At 48.6% G+C, this 17,894-nt stretch overlaps 1 protein-coding gene across 12 annotated transcripts; it reads left to right on the forward strand.

The window, feature by feature from the left end:
* Positions 1-5,166: 5,166 nt before the first annotated feature.
* On the forward strand, positions 5,167-13,630 carry CL43 (collectin-43). 12 transcript variants are annotated; one of them, XM_024986582.2, is made up of 8 exons: positions 5,167-5,335; positions 5,789-5,886; positions 6,478-6,704; positions 9,402-9,509; positions 9,832-9,903; positions 10,283-10,399; positions 10,588-10,671; positions 13,072-13,624. In XM_024986582.2, the coding sequence occupies exons 3-8, from the start codon at positions 6,506-6,508 to the stop codon at positions 13,455-13,457; spliced, it is 966 nt and encodes a 321-aa protein (XP_024842350.1). In that variant the 5' UTR covers positions 5,167-5,335; positions 5,789-5,886; positions 6,478-6,505; the 3' UTR covers positions 13,458-13,624.
* Positions 13,631-17,894: the final 4,264 nt, after the last annotated feature.

Consider the following 17,894-nt stretch of genomic DNA (forward strand, 5'->3'; position numbering starts at 1 on the left):
CTATTTACCCTAGGACTCGAAAAATGGGAAATATTAAGACATTAACTTTCAGGAAACAGAAGAGAAAGAGGAGTAATAGTGTATGAGGAGTCCACCATTTTAACCAACCAATGGAGCAGCCAGTGCTAGCCAGCTTAGACGCTTGCCCTGAATTTGTACGTAGTTTGCAAGGACCAGATGAAGGGTATAAATACAACCCCCAAGATTAGGCCCAAGAGATATTGCCCTCTGCCTGACAGATTGGTGGGAAACTGAACTGGATTCCTACTTTTTCTGATGTCCATGTCACTGCTTTTTTCTGACTTAGACATGGCTTTAGAATCAAAGAATTCAGCACACAGAACAGAGCAGAAGAAGGTCTGTGAATGCCCTGGCAGAAGGCCCCAATGCCACCTCCCTGACTGTTCCCTGGGACCCAAGCACCCTGTTCACTGCTGTTGAACTGTACCTCACAGGCCTGCAAGCCTTGTAGATGCCCTGCTTTGAGACTGAAGACAGAGTGACACAGTGAAAAAGATATCAGTGATTACTAGACAGGGGATCCGACATGTCTGAAGTGGAGGGTCCTAGAGCAACATGCCACCATGTATGGCAGGCAGGACAGGGCAGCAATCTGTGACACTGGAGGAAGAGAGGCTGCCATTTACAGGGGGAATTGACATCAGGTTGGCTTATCAGTTACCACGGAAACCAGAAGCTAAGGTAGAAGCAAGTGTGTAGCCAGTTTCTAGTTAATCCCTATAATTAAGAGGATTGGATAGTCACATGAAGCAGGGACTGGTCGAGCAGGGGATATAGAGAGAACAAGGGAACAGCTATCTTGAATGGACTGCTAATCCCCTACATAACCTGCCTGACCCCCACAATATCTGATCCCCCCCTTCCTTGATATCCCTGGGGTCAGGTATATCAAGGTGCACTGCAAACAGATTCCATACATACAATACACACCACAGCACTAGAGAGTGCTGAGAGTCAAAAGATGGGCTAACTTTTGAGCCAGGCATTAATTGGGTTAATTTTTGATAGAATTCCAGAGGAAGACAACAAAGGCATCTCGCTGTGGACCCAACAGACTCATTTAGTAGTGAGGTTACTGTTGTTGCCCTGTCTGCAAAAAGATTCCCTCTGCTTGGACTAGAGATAAAATATAAGATGTTTATCAGGCTCAATGCAGGGAAAATCATGACCATTAAGAAAGTCCAAGCAGCAGCACCATTCTGACATAATGCCACCCCTGTCTACGGTTTTTGTCTGGGCTGCAGTATCATTACGCAACCTCAGTCCCCATAGCCAGTATCAAATACTGGAGAGGGTGTGACAGACCACAGTGTTAATATAATGGTGCCTTTCTCCATAAGGAGGCCTGGCGTAATTATCTTAGATGGGGCCAGATGAAATCTGTAAGTTCCCTTCTTTCACTAATACTAACCCCCACGGGGCTGCAAACGTAAAACATGGGGGACTTCCCTACCAGTCCCAGGGCCACTAACAATATCTTCCCTCTGGGGTAGATCCTGTGGCAAGGAAAAAGTGAGTTATTCTCCTGACCATTCGCTGGCAATGACCTTGGGTGGTTAATCATTGAACTCAAATGGTGCTGACTTTGGTTAACCCGATGTAGGTCCTGGAGTGATTGCTCCTGGAATATTTAGTTACAAGTTTGTGGGACTGAAGTTAGCCTACTGGTTCACAGGTTGAGACAGTGGGTTTCCTATATAAGTTGTTCTTTGAGTAGTCCGCTCATCCTTCAACTAGCCTGGCAGTGGTAGGGCTGTAGGGCAGGTGGAATCTCCAGGGTATGGCATTTTTATCAGTCCATTTCTGAACATCATGGCTGCTAAAGAGGGGGTGTTTTGTGTGTGTGTGTGTGTGTAGCCCAAGGTTATTCTTATTATTTCAGCATTTCCACAGGTTCCAAACGAACGGTTCAGGGTGACTGGCCCCATCCAATTCCCAATCCTGCCCCTAATTTTATGTCCCTAAAGCCTGTGTCTGTAATTTTTTAGAGGTGGTGGGTCAGGGGTATGTTTGTACTTTGTAAAAAGCAATAAAGTCAGAAAGACTCTTGTGTTTTGCCTGTATCACAAGCCCTCCCCATGCAGTCAGGTGAACCAAAAGCACCAGGCTGCTACTTTTAAACTGGAAAGAGACTGAGGTTAGCAGGATGTCATCAGTATAATGGAAGAGAGAAATATCTCTTACAGTAGTCAGATTCCACAGGAACCCACATGCTAGTGGACAGCCACCCCAGGATTAACCCCATAATTTTTCCTTCCCCATCTGTATTCATCAACATTTTGGCCCTCACGGGGCTTTCAGCAGCCTTCTGGCTGACTCACCAATTGTTGGGCTGCAACACACAGGCCTGCACACTTGTAGATGCCCAGCCTGAGACCGAAGAAAGAGCTGAGAGACAGCAGGAGAGATGGCCACCACTTATCGGACAAACACCCAAAGAGGAAGGGCCCTGGAGCAACAACATGCCATGTTCAGCAGGCAGCAGGAGGCACACTGTGGCAATCTCCACTCTTTGAGGGAGGAGCCTACCATTTATAGGGGTATTGACATCAGGTTGGCTCATCAGTACCAGGAAAACCAGCAGCTGGGCAGCAAGCATGCAGGCAGTTACTATTAAGCCCTGTAATTAAGAGGTTTGGATGGTCATGTTAGTGAAGCAGGGACTGGTCTAGCAGGGGGATGAACAGAGAACAAGAGGAAGCCACCTTGAGTGGCCTGACCCTGCATGGGCCCACTGATCTGGGAGCTTCAACAGTAATGTACACAAGCATCTGGAAAAATACCAGGGGCTACACAGCTTAGCTCTGAGGCAAGTGCAGCGAATGAAGTCCACCAGGGACTGTGGATGTAGCTGGGACTGCAGTATGGCACCAGTGATTAGCCCCTAGAGAAACTGTGCAGTCATTAAGGATTCTGTCTGGGAAGAGAGAGTGGCCCAGTGATCCTCTGTGTGAAAGCCATTGTGATGACCATTTAAAATCTGATTCTTCTCACCTGTGTCGGTGGAATTGAGACAAGTAAAAGGTATTACTGAAACAGAAGTGTCTGGGTTTGATCATAAATAGAACTGGCCTCTCTTGGAATGTGAAGTAACACAAAGGAAATACCACATTCTGTGCTATAATGGGGTCCAAGGCATGAAGGATGTATTTGACAGTCTAGGAGGCAGGAGTTAATAGAGCCAACTTGCAGGAAGAGATGAAGTATGCTGCTGCTGCTAAGTCGCTTCAGTCGTGTCCAACTCTGTGCGACCCCATAGACAGCAGCCCACCAGGCTCCTCCATCCATGGGATTTTCCAGGCAAGAGTACTGGAGTGGGGTGCCATTGCCTTCTCCCGAGATGAAGTATAGGACTCCTGAAATGAAAGTCACCATATATAAGGAGAGTTTGTCTAGTCACCAGGATAAGACCTGACAATTAGTCTTTGTGGGGCGAGGAGAGCAAGGGTTCAGTTCAACTTCCATGCTGATTAGATCTCTCAGTGGTGTGTGAACATCCTGGAATAGAGGGGGCTGGGTGTTATTTATAGAATAGAGAAGAGCTCAAGCTTTAGGGGTCCAGATCCTGAGCTACAGGATCTTGCTTCAAAAAATTGCAATATAGAAAAGAGAAGACCTTTCCGTACCTTTGAGGAAAGCTGACATCATAGATTCCATAACATACAAGGAGGATCAAAGCCCAGAAGCAGGTCAGTACATCCAATGAGGTGGCCAAAAGGGAGGCTGGAGACCTGGGGTTGCTGATGTGCAGACCTGGGAAGAGACCATAGAACCCTTCCCCACTCTATGAGCAGGAGTGGGGCAGGTAGAGGGGCTGCTGAGGCAACAGCCTGTGGGGGACAGTGTTTGGGGGAGCTGCCACCCAACAGGGGTCACTCTTTTGCTTTCTGCTGTATCTAGGGCAGCCCTCCACTTGCCTTTTGGGGACCCCCTATAATGGGGTCCAGTCCATGCCCTTGGACCCCATTATAGCACAGATGTGGTGTTTCCTTTGTGTGACTTCACATTCCAAGAGAGGCCAGTTCTCTCTAAGGGAAGGGTTGATGGAAGAAATAAGTCACAGGGAACTACAGGCAAGCAGAGATGCCAACAACTAGCCCACAGTCACCAGGAATGAGAGTTGCCCTGCGATGGTTACAACAATGTATCAGCAGCTTGGGGATCTGAACTGGCCACTAGGGCCACATCATGGAGAAACACTGGCTAAAACAGTGGAGAGATTAGGGCAATCAAGTTAAGGGAGGATGGCTCCAATACTTTGGCCACCTGATGCAAAAAACTAACTCATTTGAAAAGATCCTGATTCTGGAAAAGATTGAAGGCAGGAGGAAAATGGGACAACAGAGGATGAGATGGTTGAATGCATCCCCCATTCGATGGAAATGAGTTGAGTAAGCTCCAGGAATTGGTGATGGACAAGGAAGCCTGGCTCGCTGCAGTCCATGGGGTCCAAGAGTTGGACACGACTTGAGCAACTGAACTGAACTGAGGGAAGCCTGGCATGCTGAAGTCCACGGGGTCACAAAGAGTCAGACACAACTTAACCACTGAACAACAACAATTCTATAAAAGGCACGTGGAGGGCTGCCCTAAATACAGGAGAAAGCAAAAGAGTGACCCCTGTTGGGTGGCAGCTCCCCCAGACACTGCCCCCCACAGGCTGTTGCCTCAGCAGCCCCTCTACCTGCCCCACTCCTGCTCAGACCTGCCAGGCAGCTCCCAGCTCTTTGCTAGTGTCTGAGCACTCATGTTGAGATGAGAAGGAAGAGAAATGGGCACAGCAGGTGCTGTTTCTTGGACTCTGCAGAGGCAGGCTGCTTTTGCAAGAACTCTAGATGATTGTGCAACTTGCTGGTCTTCTCTGGACCTTGGATTCCTGGACATCCGTGAAACACAGACACTGGTGCTGCCACTAAACTCTCAGGGCTGCAGTGAGGAACCCATGAGATCCTGGGCTGAAGGTGCTCTTTGAACTCTAATGTGTGTTTTGAGTCATGAACATCAGCGGCAAATGTCCAGAATCCAGGTGGGGGCGAATTGACTGAGTCAACAAGCCAAAATTTGTCAATCTTTTCTCTGGAAACTGGCACTGGAACCTCAGGTTACAGCACAGGTATAAATACTCAATATTGGCTGAGGAACTTCAATTTGTGTGGAGGTTCTGAAACCCTAGAGGACGCAACTGTGAGTGTCTCTGTCCTAGCCTCTCAACTTGCTTTCCTGTGTCCTGTGAGTATCTTCCTGCCTGAATGGGCGCTTTATCCTACTGGTGCTGAGGAAGGCAGGGTCTGTACAGCTGTTCCAGTCCAGGAGGGTGAGTGTTGGAGGTGGGGTACAAGGTAGTAATGGATGCTCTGCACTGTGTTCCTTTTGTCTGGTGGGAGATGTGTTTCCTGGGCTGGGAGAAGGGGAGAGTTGGATGTGACATCCAACCAGATCTCTGATGCCATTGTCCCCATGGTAAATGCAATTCATCGTTCTCTTGGAAGGAGGCACTTCTCTGTTCAGAAAGCCCCTTTCCTCCCACTACCTCAGCCAGCCAGTGGCCCTCTGTCTTTTTTTGCACAGGTCACTCAGGCTTTCTTTCAAGTCTTTCCAATGCCCATGAGCCCTTTCCATGGTCAAAGCTTTACAGTTTCTGCCTCAGAGAAGAAAGAAGCCCAACAGTGGGACTGAGCCATGTCCTGTACCCACCCCTGATCTCACTTAGCTCCTCAGTCCCTTTCTGATGGTAATTAGAAGCTCTATTGGACATCTGCTCTTTCAGCCCCTGAAGCCAGCCTTCCGCTAACTGTGCGTCTCACATGTCCCTTCCTCCATAAGGCCGCTGGCCCAACTCCTCTTGGAAGTCTGGACAGACTCTAGGTATGCCAGGGACTTTTCTCGTGGAGCTCAGGGATGACAAACCCTGGTAAACACACAGTCATGCACCCATCCTGTCCTCAGGACAGACCTCACCCAGTTTAGGACGCTGGCTTTTCTTCAGACAGCACTGCAGACCTCCAATACTAGTCTATCCAGAACAGCAAGTGAGAGGAAACAAGTCTGCCTTGTCACAGCTAAGTCAACCACCTTACTGATACAGAAAAGGATAAGCAGGTCCAGAGAGGGAACAGGTCCCACCCGAGGGCCCTCAGTGAGTCCCCCCTGGTGTGACAATGACCTCAGTGAGGAATTCTACATCCTGGTCACAGTGCCCCTGGCAAGGATGACATGCCCAAAAAGGGATGACACAGAGCATCTGAGAGTAGGTTCATGCTGCTGGCAGACCAGGTCAGAGGCCCAGCTGGTCCACTCATGTCCTCCCTGGCCAGACCTTATCCTAACTTTCCGTAAACTGCTTTCGGAGCCCTGCTGCTCTTGTCTCCAGAGGATGGGAGAGGAGATGAGGGAAGGGCTTCTCCTGATCTCAAGGAGCTGGGCCAGCCCTAATCCTCATATTTGGACCAAGAGCAGCCCCTCTTTGTATTCCTCTGCCTAGGACATGCTTCCCCTCCCTCTCTCCATATTGCTCCTGCTCACACAGTCCCAGAGTTTCCTGGGCGAAGAAATGGATGTCTATTCTGAGAAAACCCTCACTGATCCCTGCACCGTGGTTGTGTGTGCTCCACCAGCAGATAGCCTTCGTGGTCATGATGGACGAGATGGGAAAGAAGGCCCCCAGGGAGAGAAGGGGGATCCAGGTAGATCTGGGACCATGGGCCTGTCTTGGTGGGAAGGGGTGGGCACTTGTAACCAAGCCAGAAACTGAGTCCTCTGCGGGTGAAGCCTTATAGATAATCTTCTTCCTCAATGGGTGGGTTTCACCCAGATTTTGAGCCCACCTAAAACACGGCTTTACTGGTTCACTAAGACTGGCTGCCCTGAGCCTCCAGCTTCATCATCAGCTGTCCTTATTCCTCCCCTTGAATCTTCTGACTCCCACCAGCCCCAAATGCACAAAGAGTAAATGACTGGTATTTGGAGTCGTCTGCTCTAGAACTTAACTACAGTCCATTTGGAATAGTGCCTCTGCAGGATGTTAAAGATTTTTAATATTTAATTAAGCTCTACTCCATGATGGGTGGGAAAGGCTGAGACACTGTAGCCCCATAAGCAAGCCTGAATAAAAGGATTTTCCCTAAATATATTACAGAGGGAAAGAAAGGAAGCTTATATTTCACAGTCCAGCCCTGTGCTTAGGAGTTCCCTTGAGTAGTTTATTTAATCCCACCAAAACTCTAACAAGTGATGCATTAATCACATTTGACAGGGAAGACAACTGTGACACAAAGATGCTAAGTGAAACCCAACCTGGAAGGCGAAAAGGACATGAGTTTCTTTTTCAGACACATCTGTGCTTGTCTACTAGCTCTGTTTCAACAACAGTCCCCTAGGGAAAAGTCACTCAGTGTTTCTGAGTCTCAATTTGCTCATCTTTGGATGGAAATAATATGACCATACAGTGACAAATAGTTGAGCCAAGCCTTCCCCCACCACCACATTTATTATTATTATTATTATTTTTTTTTGGTGAGGCTTTAGGATAATGTTGCATCCTCTTGCTGTAATCAGCAATCAGGTGGATTCTCCTGAGGTTTCCCAAGATACTGCTTATTAAGGGAAGTGTCTGAGAAACACTGCCCCACAGGAGAAGATCTGGGTGTTACTGGCAAGAAGAGAGAATTCAATGAACCAGCAACAAGGATAAGGGCACCACCGTGGCACTGAACCAGGGCTGTGGGGGGGATCAACTGAGATCTTTGAACTTTCTCTAGTTTGTATTTTGGTTGGGGAAGAAGGAAATGAGCAACATTTGCAGGATCTTTGTTGCTGGTTCCTACACACCCCAGTCTTTGTAAGTATCTGTCTGTCCTTTACAGACAGAAAGTAGCTTCCAACGTGAATGAACTGGGCCTTAATAAGGCTGCCTAGAAGTGAACTCAATAGTGGGGTGGTATTCAAGGTACTAGCATTCTCTAGCTCCCAGAGTGTCCTGAATTGAATCACAGGGCAGGGGGTGGGGTAGAGACTTTTCCTACAGTGGCTCTCAGCTGCATGATGTACCCCAGACCTCCCTTTTTGTGCGTTCCAAGCCTGGCTTTGGGTTGGTGCTTGGAGAGAGAACAGTGCACAGTCGGGCCAAGACCAGGCTCCACACTGGCTCCCCAGATCCAGGCACTGTCATCCTTCAACGGTGACAGGTCTGAGAATTTCCTGGAGATCCGAGCATCCTCAGATCCTGACCAGTAGGGCTGGGTGGGGCCAGAGTCTGCACTGGGGACAACCTGCCCCACAGATTCTGACACACATGTTCCCAAGAACCTGATGGAAAGGACAAGATGGGCCTGAGAGGACAGACCCCTGAGCAGAGATAGAGGGTGGGGCTGGGTCACTTGGTGATGCCCCAGACGTGTCGTGCAGGGCCAATAACACCTGGGCCCTGCTTGGGGGGCTGTATTTCCAGGGACAATTCCTTCTTTCCTCAGTGCCTCTGAGATTCCTGCCCAGAAGGATTCAGTGAGAGAGTCTGTCCAGGGGGACAATTCTCCCCTGGGAGTAAAACCTCACACCCCATAGCATTCCCACCACCCAGCTCTGCTGATCTCTCTGAGCTCATTTCCTTCCCCTCCTCCCACACTCCCTGGACTCTGACCACACTGGCTCCTTCTTGGTCCCTGAGCACGCACATCCCCCTGCCTCCCCAGGGCCCTGTCCTTGCTCAGTCCATACACATCCCCATGGCTCACTCCTCACCCCCATCACAGCTTCACTCATAGACTCCCTCTCTGGCCATCCTATTTGGAAGACACCCCCACCAATTCTCTAGGCTTCAATTTACCTCTGTAGCACTTATTCTGATCTGATTATCATGTTAAACAGTTTCCTTTTGGTTAAGTATTTCTACATAGTTGTTTAAGCTCCATGAGGAAGGGATTTTATCTGTTTTTTTGTTTGTTTGTTTGTTTTTCCCACAAAGAATCCCATGACAGCACCTGGTATGTAGTAGAATCTCAGTGAGTACTTGTGGAATAAATGAATGTAAATGGCCAGGAGATAAGGCATTTAAGTACACTTCTTGTATTTCAGTCACTCAGTCCCCGTCTGACTCTTTGTAACCCCATGGACTGCAACATGCCAGGATTCCCTGTTCTACATTATTTCCTGGAGTTTGCTCAAACTCATGTCCCTTGAGGTGGTGATGCCATCAAACCATCCCCTTCTCTGTCATCACGTTCTGCTCCTGCCTTCAATCTCCATGGGGTTATTTCAGGGAAGACTGGAGCTTCTCAGGGGACAATATCTTTAGGAGGAGGCTAAAGATCTTTTAGCCTCATCTTTTATGCACTCCACTTCCAAGGAGATTCAGTGTCACTGACTAGGCTGGTCCTTTTTCCCAGGGCCTCCAGGTATGCCTGGACCAGCTGGAAGAGAGGGCCCCTCAGGGAGGCAGGGGAGCATGGGACCTCCAGGCACACCAGGCCCCAAAGGAGAACCTGGGCCCGAAGGTAGGAGGGTGGTATGTGGCCGGTGAAGGAGGGAGAAGGGAGGGGTGATGTTGGCAGCCGTGGTGGGGACCAAGGTATGCGCACAGAGCCTGAAGAAGCCTGGAACCTCCGCGCCTGGTAGGCCTGGCCTGGGCCTCTCCCCCCACAGTCCTACACTGACTGGATTTCCCCAATACTGTTCCTGGAGGAGACCAGGTGGTCAGGAGCAGTCTCCCAGGTCGCTCTCTCACCTGGAGCTGTGGGTGTCAACCTGAACTGCTGAGGAAATGGTATCTGCCGAGCGCACTCTCAGCCATGTTTCTCCAATGTGTTCCTTCCTCAGGAGGAGTGGGTGCCCCAGGCATGCCCGGCTCCCCAGGCCCCACAGGTCTCAAAGGAGAGAGAGGTACCCCTGGTGAGCCCGGAGTCCCTGGAAGTGCTGGGGCGGCAGTTGAGCAATGGACATGGGGATGGGCTCATGTTCCCCTGTGCCTACCACCACCACCCTCCAGGTCAGAGCTGGCATTCCAGGGAGAGAGCCAGCTTTGGGCTCTGGGAACTGTCTGTCTCCAGGGAGAGGGTGATGTGAGCAGCAGGGACTATTTGTGTTCAGGGAAGGCTGGTTGTTGGGTTAAGGGACAGTCAGTGTACAGAGAGGATGCACGCAGAGGATCCAGGCACTGAGGGCCATTTGTAAAGAGGGAGGGCATACTGCTGAGGATATGTACTGGGGGAGGTGAAAATTGCAGGAAAGTGTGCCCAGAACTCACACAACAATTCTTTTCTGATCCCAGGGCCTGGTGGAGCCATCGGTCCACAGGGACCTTCAGGTGCCATGGGTCCCCCAGGACTGAAGGGAGACAGAGGTGATCCTGGAGAAAAAGGAGCAAAGGGGGAGACTTCAGTCCTAGGTAAGAAAGGTCTGGGGGCTCTAGTGGGTGTGGAGGGGCCAGCAGGCCCTCTTCAGTTCAGCATCTCCTCTCATGCATCCCACGTCCTTATCCCACCCCCAAGATGTGTCACCCTTTCCTGAGCTCTGGGCTCTCAGTGACCCCAGGCAGCGCTGGATCTGTCTTCACTTGGCCTCTCTCTCCTGCAGAGGTTGATACTCTAAGGCAGCGGATGAGAAACTTAGAGGGAGAAGTTCAACGCCTCCAGAACATAGTCACTCAGTACAGGAAAGGTGAGCTCCTGAACCCGACCCTGAGCTGCCACTGAAGGCAGGCCTCAGACTGAGTCTGGGCTTGGCTTGGAGTTCACTGGGCTTGGGTCTAAATTGGACTTCCTGGGACCATGACTGGGACTGGACCTAGATCTGGGGCAGGAGCGGGGCTAAGGACAAGTTTGGGACAGAGCTGTTCCCCACGTGCTCCAGAAGCTCAAGCAGACACACGGGACAAGGAGGAGGACATGGTCCATGTCACCAGTCAGCAGACCTTTACTACAGCCCACCCTGGGCAGGTTCCTAGGACATATAAAGGGACACCCAACCCAGGATGCATTTCTTCCCTCTGTGGGGCCAGGTATGCAAATGCCCAGAGAAGAAGCTGCACAGTCCATAGCAGCAGAGAATCCAGCATGATCCTGAGAGTGGGGGTGGGATGCTGCCCGTGGGGTTCAAGGCTGCTGGGGACCTATCCTTGGTGTGTGGCCCCCAAGTATCTTACCCTAAAGATGCCCCTGGGTCTGGAAGGAATAGGCTGCCTCCAGTCTCTGGCCAGTGCTGGACTCTCCTGCACCTCTTGTGGAGTTTAAAGCAGAGGATCTTCCCTAAGCCTGGATCCTAATCAGGCTGAGGCCTCCTAGAGCACAGACCTGAGTGCCCTGCGTCTTTGGGACACTCCATCAACTACCCCTCCTCCTTCTCTCCTCTCCCTGATGACAGCTTTGAATGCACATCACTTATCAAACCTGACTGATCCAAGAAAAGGAAGAGTTTTCTGAAGAAGCAGAGCATTAAGGGGCCTGATTGGGTGAGACATAGGGTTGGCTCCTAAGAACTCAAGCCAACTAAGTACTGAAGTAGTGGGATGAGAATTCTCAGCAGTTTATGTCTTCCTTCTTGCACAATCATATTTACATATCTATTTACTACCTCATTCCCTGGTAGCTCAGCTGGTAAAGAATCTGCCTGCATTGCAAGAGACCTGGGTTTGATCTCTGGGTCGGGAAGATCTCCTGGAATGGAAATGGCAAACCACTCCAATATCCTAGCCTGGAAAATCTCATGGACAGAAGTCCCTGGTGGGCTTCAGTACATGGGGTCAAAAAGAGTTGAGTATGACTAAAAAACTAACCCTTCATGCAGACTGATATAAACAAAGGTGAACTTGGGCATATGTGCTGGCCACCTGTGTGTACCTAAACACCATCACTCAGTCCACACCATCTACATACATGAGCGCACATGCACACATATGCACACCCATCCAGATGGACCTTGAGTCAGCCCATGTACCTTCAGATGGACACATGGATGTATTCATGCATGCACACACATACCCACCCAGATGCATGGGACATAAACCAATCATGGCACACAAGCTTGCACTGACCTTGTCTGGGGCTGTCTCGGCGCCATCCTGAATACGTGGAAAATCTGGTCTCCGATTGCTTGTTGAAGCTACTCAGAGGAACAGGGCAGTGGATCAGGGTGCAGCCTGGATTCAGAACCAGCCCAGTGAGCCCTCTTAGGAGCCCTGAAGATATCCATGCAGACCCTGGAAGTCAGAGGGTGTGGATGGGATGGAAGAAAAAGAGATACTTAACACGTCACATCGGGGATGCTGTTTTGCAGTGTACCTTTTCCTTAGAAATATGAGATTAGACTCTGAAAAGAGAAGTGACTTTCCCTTGTCACCTGGCCTGTCATTGCCAGGGTAGGGCTGAACACATGACTTTCTGAAGCCCAGACAGGGCTCTCTCCAAAGCTGATCCCACTCTGCCCTCCCGCCCCCGCATAGAGCTCTCAGATGCCATCATCCCCTGCTCAGTGATCCAGGGAGGCTGACTGGCCATAGGTTCACCTGCGAGCATATGGAAGCCAACACTGGACTGCCCCCAGTGCAGAGGTCAGCACTTGGCTGCTCTCAGATGCACCTCTGTCCTCCCCTTTCTCCTCACCCCTTCACACAGCACAGAATGGCTCAGACAACTCCTCATGCCCAGTCATCATGCAAGGGTGAGAGTGAGCCACCTGTTTGGTGTTTTCCACACTCTCAGGAACTGCCCTGGACTCTACAGTGTCATTTCCCTGCCAACGTCCTTCCTATTTACACAGTAATTAAAATGCTGGATTCTCGTGAACAGCACGGGGAAGAACAGAAAGTGCATGTGGGAGCTTTAGTATCACCTCCAACAAGGTCTGATTCTCATCTACATTTGACAGTTGGGTGACTTTGGTCCTTTGCATAAGCCCCTGATTTCCAGGGTCCTCACCTCTTGCATGATGGATGCTTGGGAGCTAAGTGCCTTGCTTTTGTTCTATCTGGTGCCCTGGTACCCTCGTGGGAGCCTGGGACTCCAGTTGAAGCACAAGGTCTAGCTGCTGCACATCCCCAGCCTGACTCTCCTCTTCCCCTAGCGGTGCTCTTCCCTGATGGCCAGGCTGTCGGGGAGAAGATCTTCAAGACGGCAGGTGCTGTAAAGTCATATTCGGATGCAGAGCAGCTCTGCAGAGAGGCTAAGGGACAGCTGGCCTCCCCACGCTCTTCAGCCGAGAACGAGGCCGTGACACAGCTGGTCAGAGCCAAGAACAAGCATGCTTACCTGAGCATGAATGACATCTCCAAAGAGGGCAAGTTCACCTACCCAACGGGGGGGTCACTGGACTATTCCAACTGGGCCCCCGGGGAGCCCAACAATAGGGCAAAAGACGAAGGCCCAGAGAACTGTCTTGAGATCTATTCCGATGGCAATTGGAATGACATAGAATGCAGGGAGGAGCGCCTCGTGATCTGTGAGTTCTGAGCCCCCCGGGGAGGAAGGGGGCTCAGAATGCCAGGGTTGTGAGCTGCCAACATCCCTGTAAAAAGGTGACCCTCTGGTGCTCACAGCTTCCTCACTGAGCCACAGGATGAGGCCAGAAGGCAGGCCTCCTATGGAACTCCTTCCTCAGAATAAAGTTCTAAACTGTCTTCACACTTGGAAGTCTTGTCACAGAAAAAAAAAGGGGGGGAGGGGGCGGCGCAGCCTGCTTTTCCTGGGGCAAGGGCTAAAAGGAGGTCTCCAAGTCTCCCCTGTTGAAAAATTCAGTGCCCCTGCCTCACCAAGATAGATGTCTAGCCATCCATCTCCACCAACCATCGGCCACATATGACCCCAATGGTCACTGCCTCCTCCTTCCCCTTCCTCTCCTGCCTTCAATCTTCTTATCCTTCAGTCTCTTTCACTTGTCTCTCCTCCTTCCTGGACACTCCACAGAGGGGGAGCAGGATCCTCAGCTCTGGCTCCCTTCTCTCCTTGCACTCACTCTAGGCTTGGGCTCATTCTCTCCCATGGTTTCAAATTCCTTCTATTGATGCCTCCCCCAGGTAGAGCCCGGTTTGGACCTCCCTCCAAACCCCAGACTCCTCTCACCAAGGCAACCTTGGAGGTCACAGTGGAGGGAAGCTCCAGCTTCTCTGGCCAGATTGAGTGGATTTAAACCCAGTAGTCTACCCTCACCCTTGACCTTGACAGCCCAGGATCTCTTTCTTCCCATGACAATGTGACTGTGGATGGCTCATCAGAGAATGTACCATGCACAATCCTAATCCCTTCTGACGTTTCAGGCAGAGTGGGTGTCCAACCATGTTTGACTCATTCCCCAACCTCTTCCTGCCTTGAAGTACAAGGGATGTTCATCTTCACTCTGCCTCCGGGATAATCTAGTCAAACCCTTCTCATTTTACAGACATGGAAACCAAGACACAGAGCGGAAGGGAAACTGCACTTAGTAAGCCAGGAGACAGGGTGCCTCTGGGACTGACACCTGGTGTTTGTCAAGTCGAGTAAAATTCAAGCTTTATTCTCACCTAGACATCCAAGGACAAAGCTAGTGGCCAAAGCTGAGCTCTGCTAAAGCAAAGAGATAAGGTGCCCACTCCTGAGTTCAACAAAGACTTCCGTGTCTACACATGCTCAGGAAGGCTTCTTGGGGATCAAAAAGAGAGGGGCCCCACCCCATAATAAGTGTGGACATGCACCCATAAGCCCCTGAGAAGGGATGTATCTTAGAAAACAGTTTCACATGCACCTGGGGGAGGGTCCATGGACCAGTCAGTTGTGAAGAAATTAACAGGATAATTATCCAAAGGTAAGCAAAGACACTGAAGGACCATCCTATATAAGTTAATTTATGTCACATCTTTACTGCTCTCCCTCTCATTCAGGACTCCCGCACTCCACCATGGGTGTGTGTCTCCACTTAGCTCTGACTACTGCACTGCCCCTTATTAGAGAGGATGACCATACCCTTTTTCTCTGGGGGCATATTTCTGCCTTCTTCTGTCTTAAATAAACAACCTGTTTCTCTGTGTGCTCTGCCATATATTGTGCTATATCTCTAATAATAAACTTTTAATCTAATTTACAGTTTTTTCCTCCTTGAAACATTTTTGCTTTCAAATGGGGGAAAGAGCCGGAGTCACTTTGCTTCTAGCCTTTAGTCCCTGGTGGTGTGTTGGCTAGGATTCCTGGGGTTTCATCCAGGGTACCCAGGTTCCATCCCTGGGCAGGGAACTAAGATATCCCTTTAGGAGCACTCACTGCTCTCCCTCTGAGATCAGGAGCACTGGTGCTGCAACTCACTCATGAAAAAGGTCATCTGACCCCAGAACTTACACTTTTGGCTTGTAATTTTTATATCAATGCATCTGTATACTTAGTTGATTACACTGACAATGTACTGCAGAGAAAAATGTAAAACGACATCTGCACTTCAGAAATTGGAATGAGGTCTGAATGAACCACAGGCTCATGGGAGAGGGTGATGAATACCCCTCCTCCAGACAGGGAACCAGCCACTCTTTCCTTTGATCCCAGGGATCAGAGGCACTGCCCTCTCTGGCCTTTTCTGAATAGGACCCCCAAGCCCCACCCCTCTTCCCAACACCATCAAGATACTGAAATAAGCATTTCTAAAATAATGAAATATCTGAAAAAATAAAAGAAATTAACCCATTTTAATAGTTTAAAACAACAAAATGCCTAGAAAAAAATTCAACCACTTAAGTGAAATATCTGTACAATGAAAAGTATACAACTTTGTTGAAAGAAATCAAAAGCACAAACAAAAGGAAAGATCATGATGTTCATGGATTGAAAGAATTAATATTGTTAAAACGGTCATAGATTTAGAGATAGATAATAAATTTAAAGTTATATTTCTGCTTTATTGACCATGCCAAAGCCTTTGACTGTGTGAATCACAATAAACTGTGGAAAATTCTGAAAGAGATGGGAATACCAGACCACCTGATCTGCCTCTTGAGAAATTTGTACGCAGGTCAGGAAGCAACAGTTAGAACTGGACATGGAACAACAGACTGGTTCCAAATAGGAAAAGGAGTTCGTCAAGGCTGCATATTGTCACCCTGTTTATTTAACTTCTATGCAGAGTACATCATGAGAAACGCTGGACTGGAAGAAACACAAGCTGGAATCAAGACTGCTGGGAGAAATCACAAAAACCTCAGATATGCAGATGACACCACCCTTATGGCAGTAAGTGAAGAGGAACTAAAAAGCCTCTTGATGAAAGTGAAAGTGGAGAGTGAAAAAGTTGGCTTAAAGCTCAACATGCAGAAAACGAAGATCATGGCATCCGGTCCCATCACTTCATGGGAAATAGATGGGGAAACAGTGGAAACAGTGTCAGACTATATTTTTCTGGGCTCCAAAATCACTACAGATGGTGACTGCAGCCATGAAATTAAAAGATGCTTACCCCTTGGAAGGAAAGTTATGACCAACCTAGATAGCATATTCAAAAGCAGAGACGTTGCTTTGCCAACAAAGCTTCGTCTAGTCAAGGCGATAGTTTTTCCTGTGGTCATGTATGGATGTGAGAGTTGGACTGTGAAGAAAGCTGAGTGCCAAAGAATTGATGCTTTTGAACTGTGGTGTTGGAGAAGACTCTTGAGAGTCCCTTGGACTGCAAGGAGATCCAACCAGTCCATTCTGAAGGAGATCAGCCCTGGGATTTCTTTGGAAGGAATGATGCTAAAGCTGAAACTCCAGTACTTTGGCCACCTCATGCAAAGAGTTAATTCATTGGAAAAGACTCTGATGCTGAGAGGGATTGGGGGCAAGAGGAGAAGGGGACGACAGAGGATGAGATGGCTGGATGGCATCACTGACTCAATGGACGTGAGTCTGTGTGAACTTCGGGAGTTGGTGATGGACAGGGAGGCCTGGAGTGCTGTGATTCATGAAGTCACAAAGAGTCGGACACGACTGAGTGACTGATCTGATCGGTCACCATCTATAGATTCAATTCTATCCCTATCAAAATTCTAATGGAATTCTTCACAGATATAGAGAAAAGTCCCAAAATTTGTATGGAACCATAAAGGACCTTGAGTAGCCAAAGCAATCCTGATAAAGAAGAACAAAGTTGGAGGTATCACACCTCCTCATTACAAAATACACTCCCCAAAGCCATAGAAATAAAAACAGTATAGTTCTAGACTAAAAATAGACACAGACCAATAGAGCAGAAAAGAGAGCCTAGAAAGAAATTGTCCGATTATGGTCAAAATATTTGACAAGGAAGCCAAGAACACCCAGTGCGAAAACGGTGGTCTCTTCAATTAGTGGTGTTGAGAAAACTGGATCAGCACAAGCAGGACAATGAAATTGGACCACTATCTTATAACACACACATAACACATTAACTGACATCAATCATAGACACTAGACCTGATACCATAAAACTTCTGGAAGAAAACATAGGGTAGCAGTTCCTCAACATCAAATCTTGGTCATGATATTTTAGATATGACTTCAAAGCACAAACAACAAAGGCAAAAAAAAAAAAAAAAAACCGAGGTGACTATATCAAATTTAAAAGTCTCTGCACAGCGAAGGAAACAATTAAATGAAAAGACAGCCTACACATTGGGAGAAAATTTGCAAACCATGAATAGCAGTTACAATACATATGAAGAGCTCATACAAGTCATTAATAATCTGATTTTAAAATAGGCAAAGGGAAAAAAAACAGACATTTTCCCAAAGAAAAGACAGAAAAGGATACAGATATATGAAAAGATGTTCAAGACACTTAACCAGAGAAATATAGATCAAAACCACAATAAGCTATCACCTCACACCTTTAAGAATGGCTATCGCCAAGAAGACAAGGTATGATAAGTTTTGGCAAGGATGAAAAGAAAAGTGAACTTGTCATGTACACTATTTGTG

The sequence above is a fragment of the Bos taurus genome, chromosome 28 (assembly GCF_002263795.3).
Source record: "Bos taurus isolate L1 Dominette 01449 registration number 42190680 breed Hereford chromosome 28, ARS-UCD2.0, whole genome shotgun sequence".
In the NCBI taxonomy this organism is placed as follows: Eukaryota; Metazoa; Chordata; class Mammalia; order Artiodactyla; family Bovidae; genus Bos; species Bos taurus.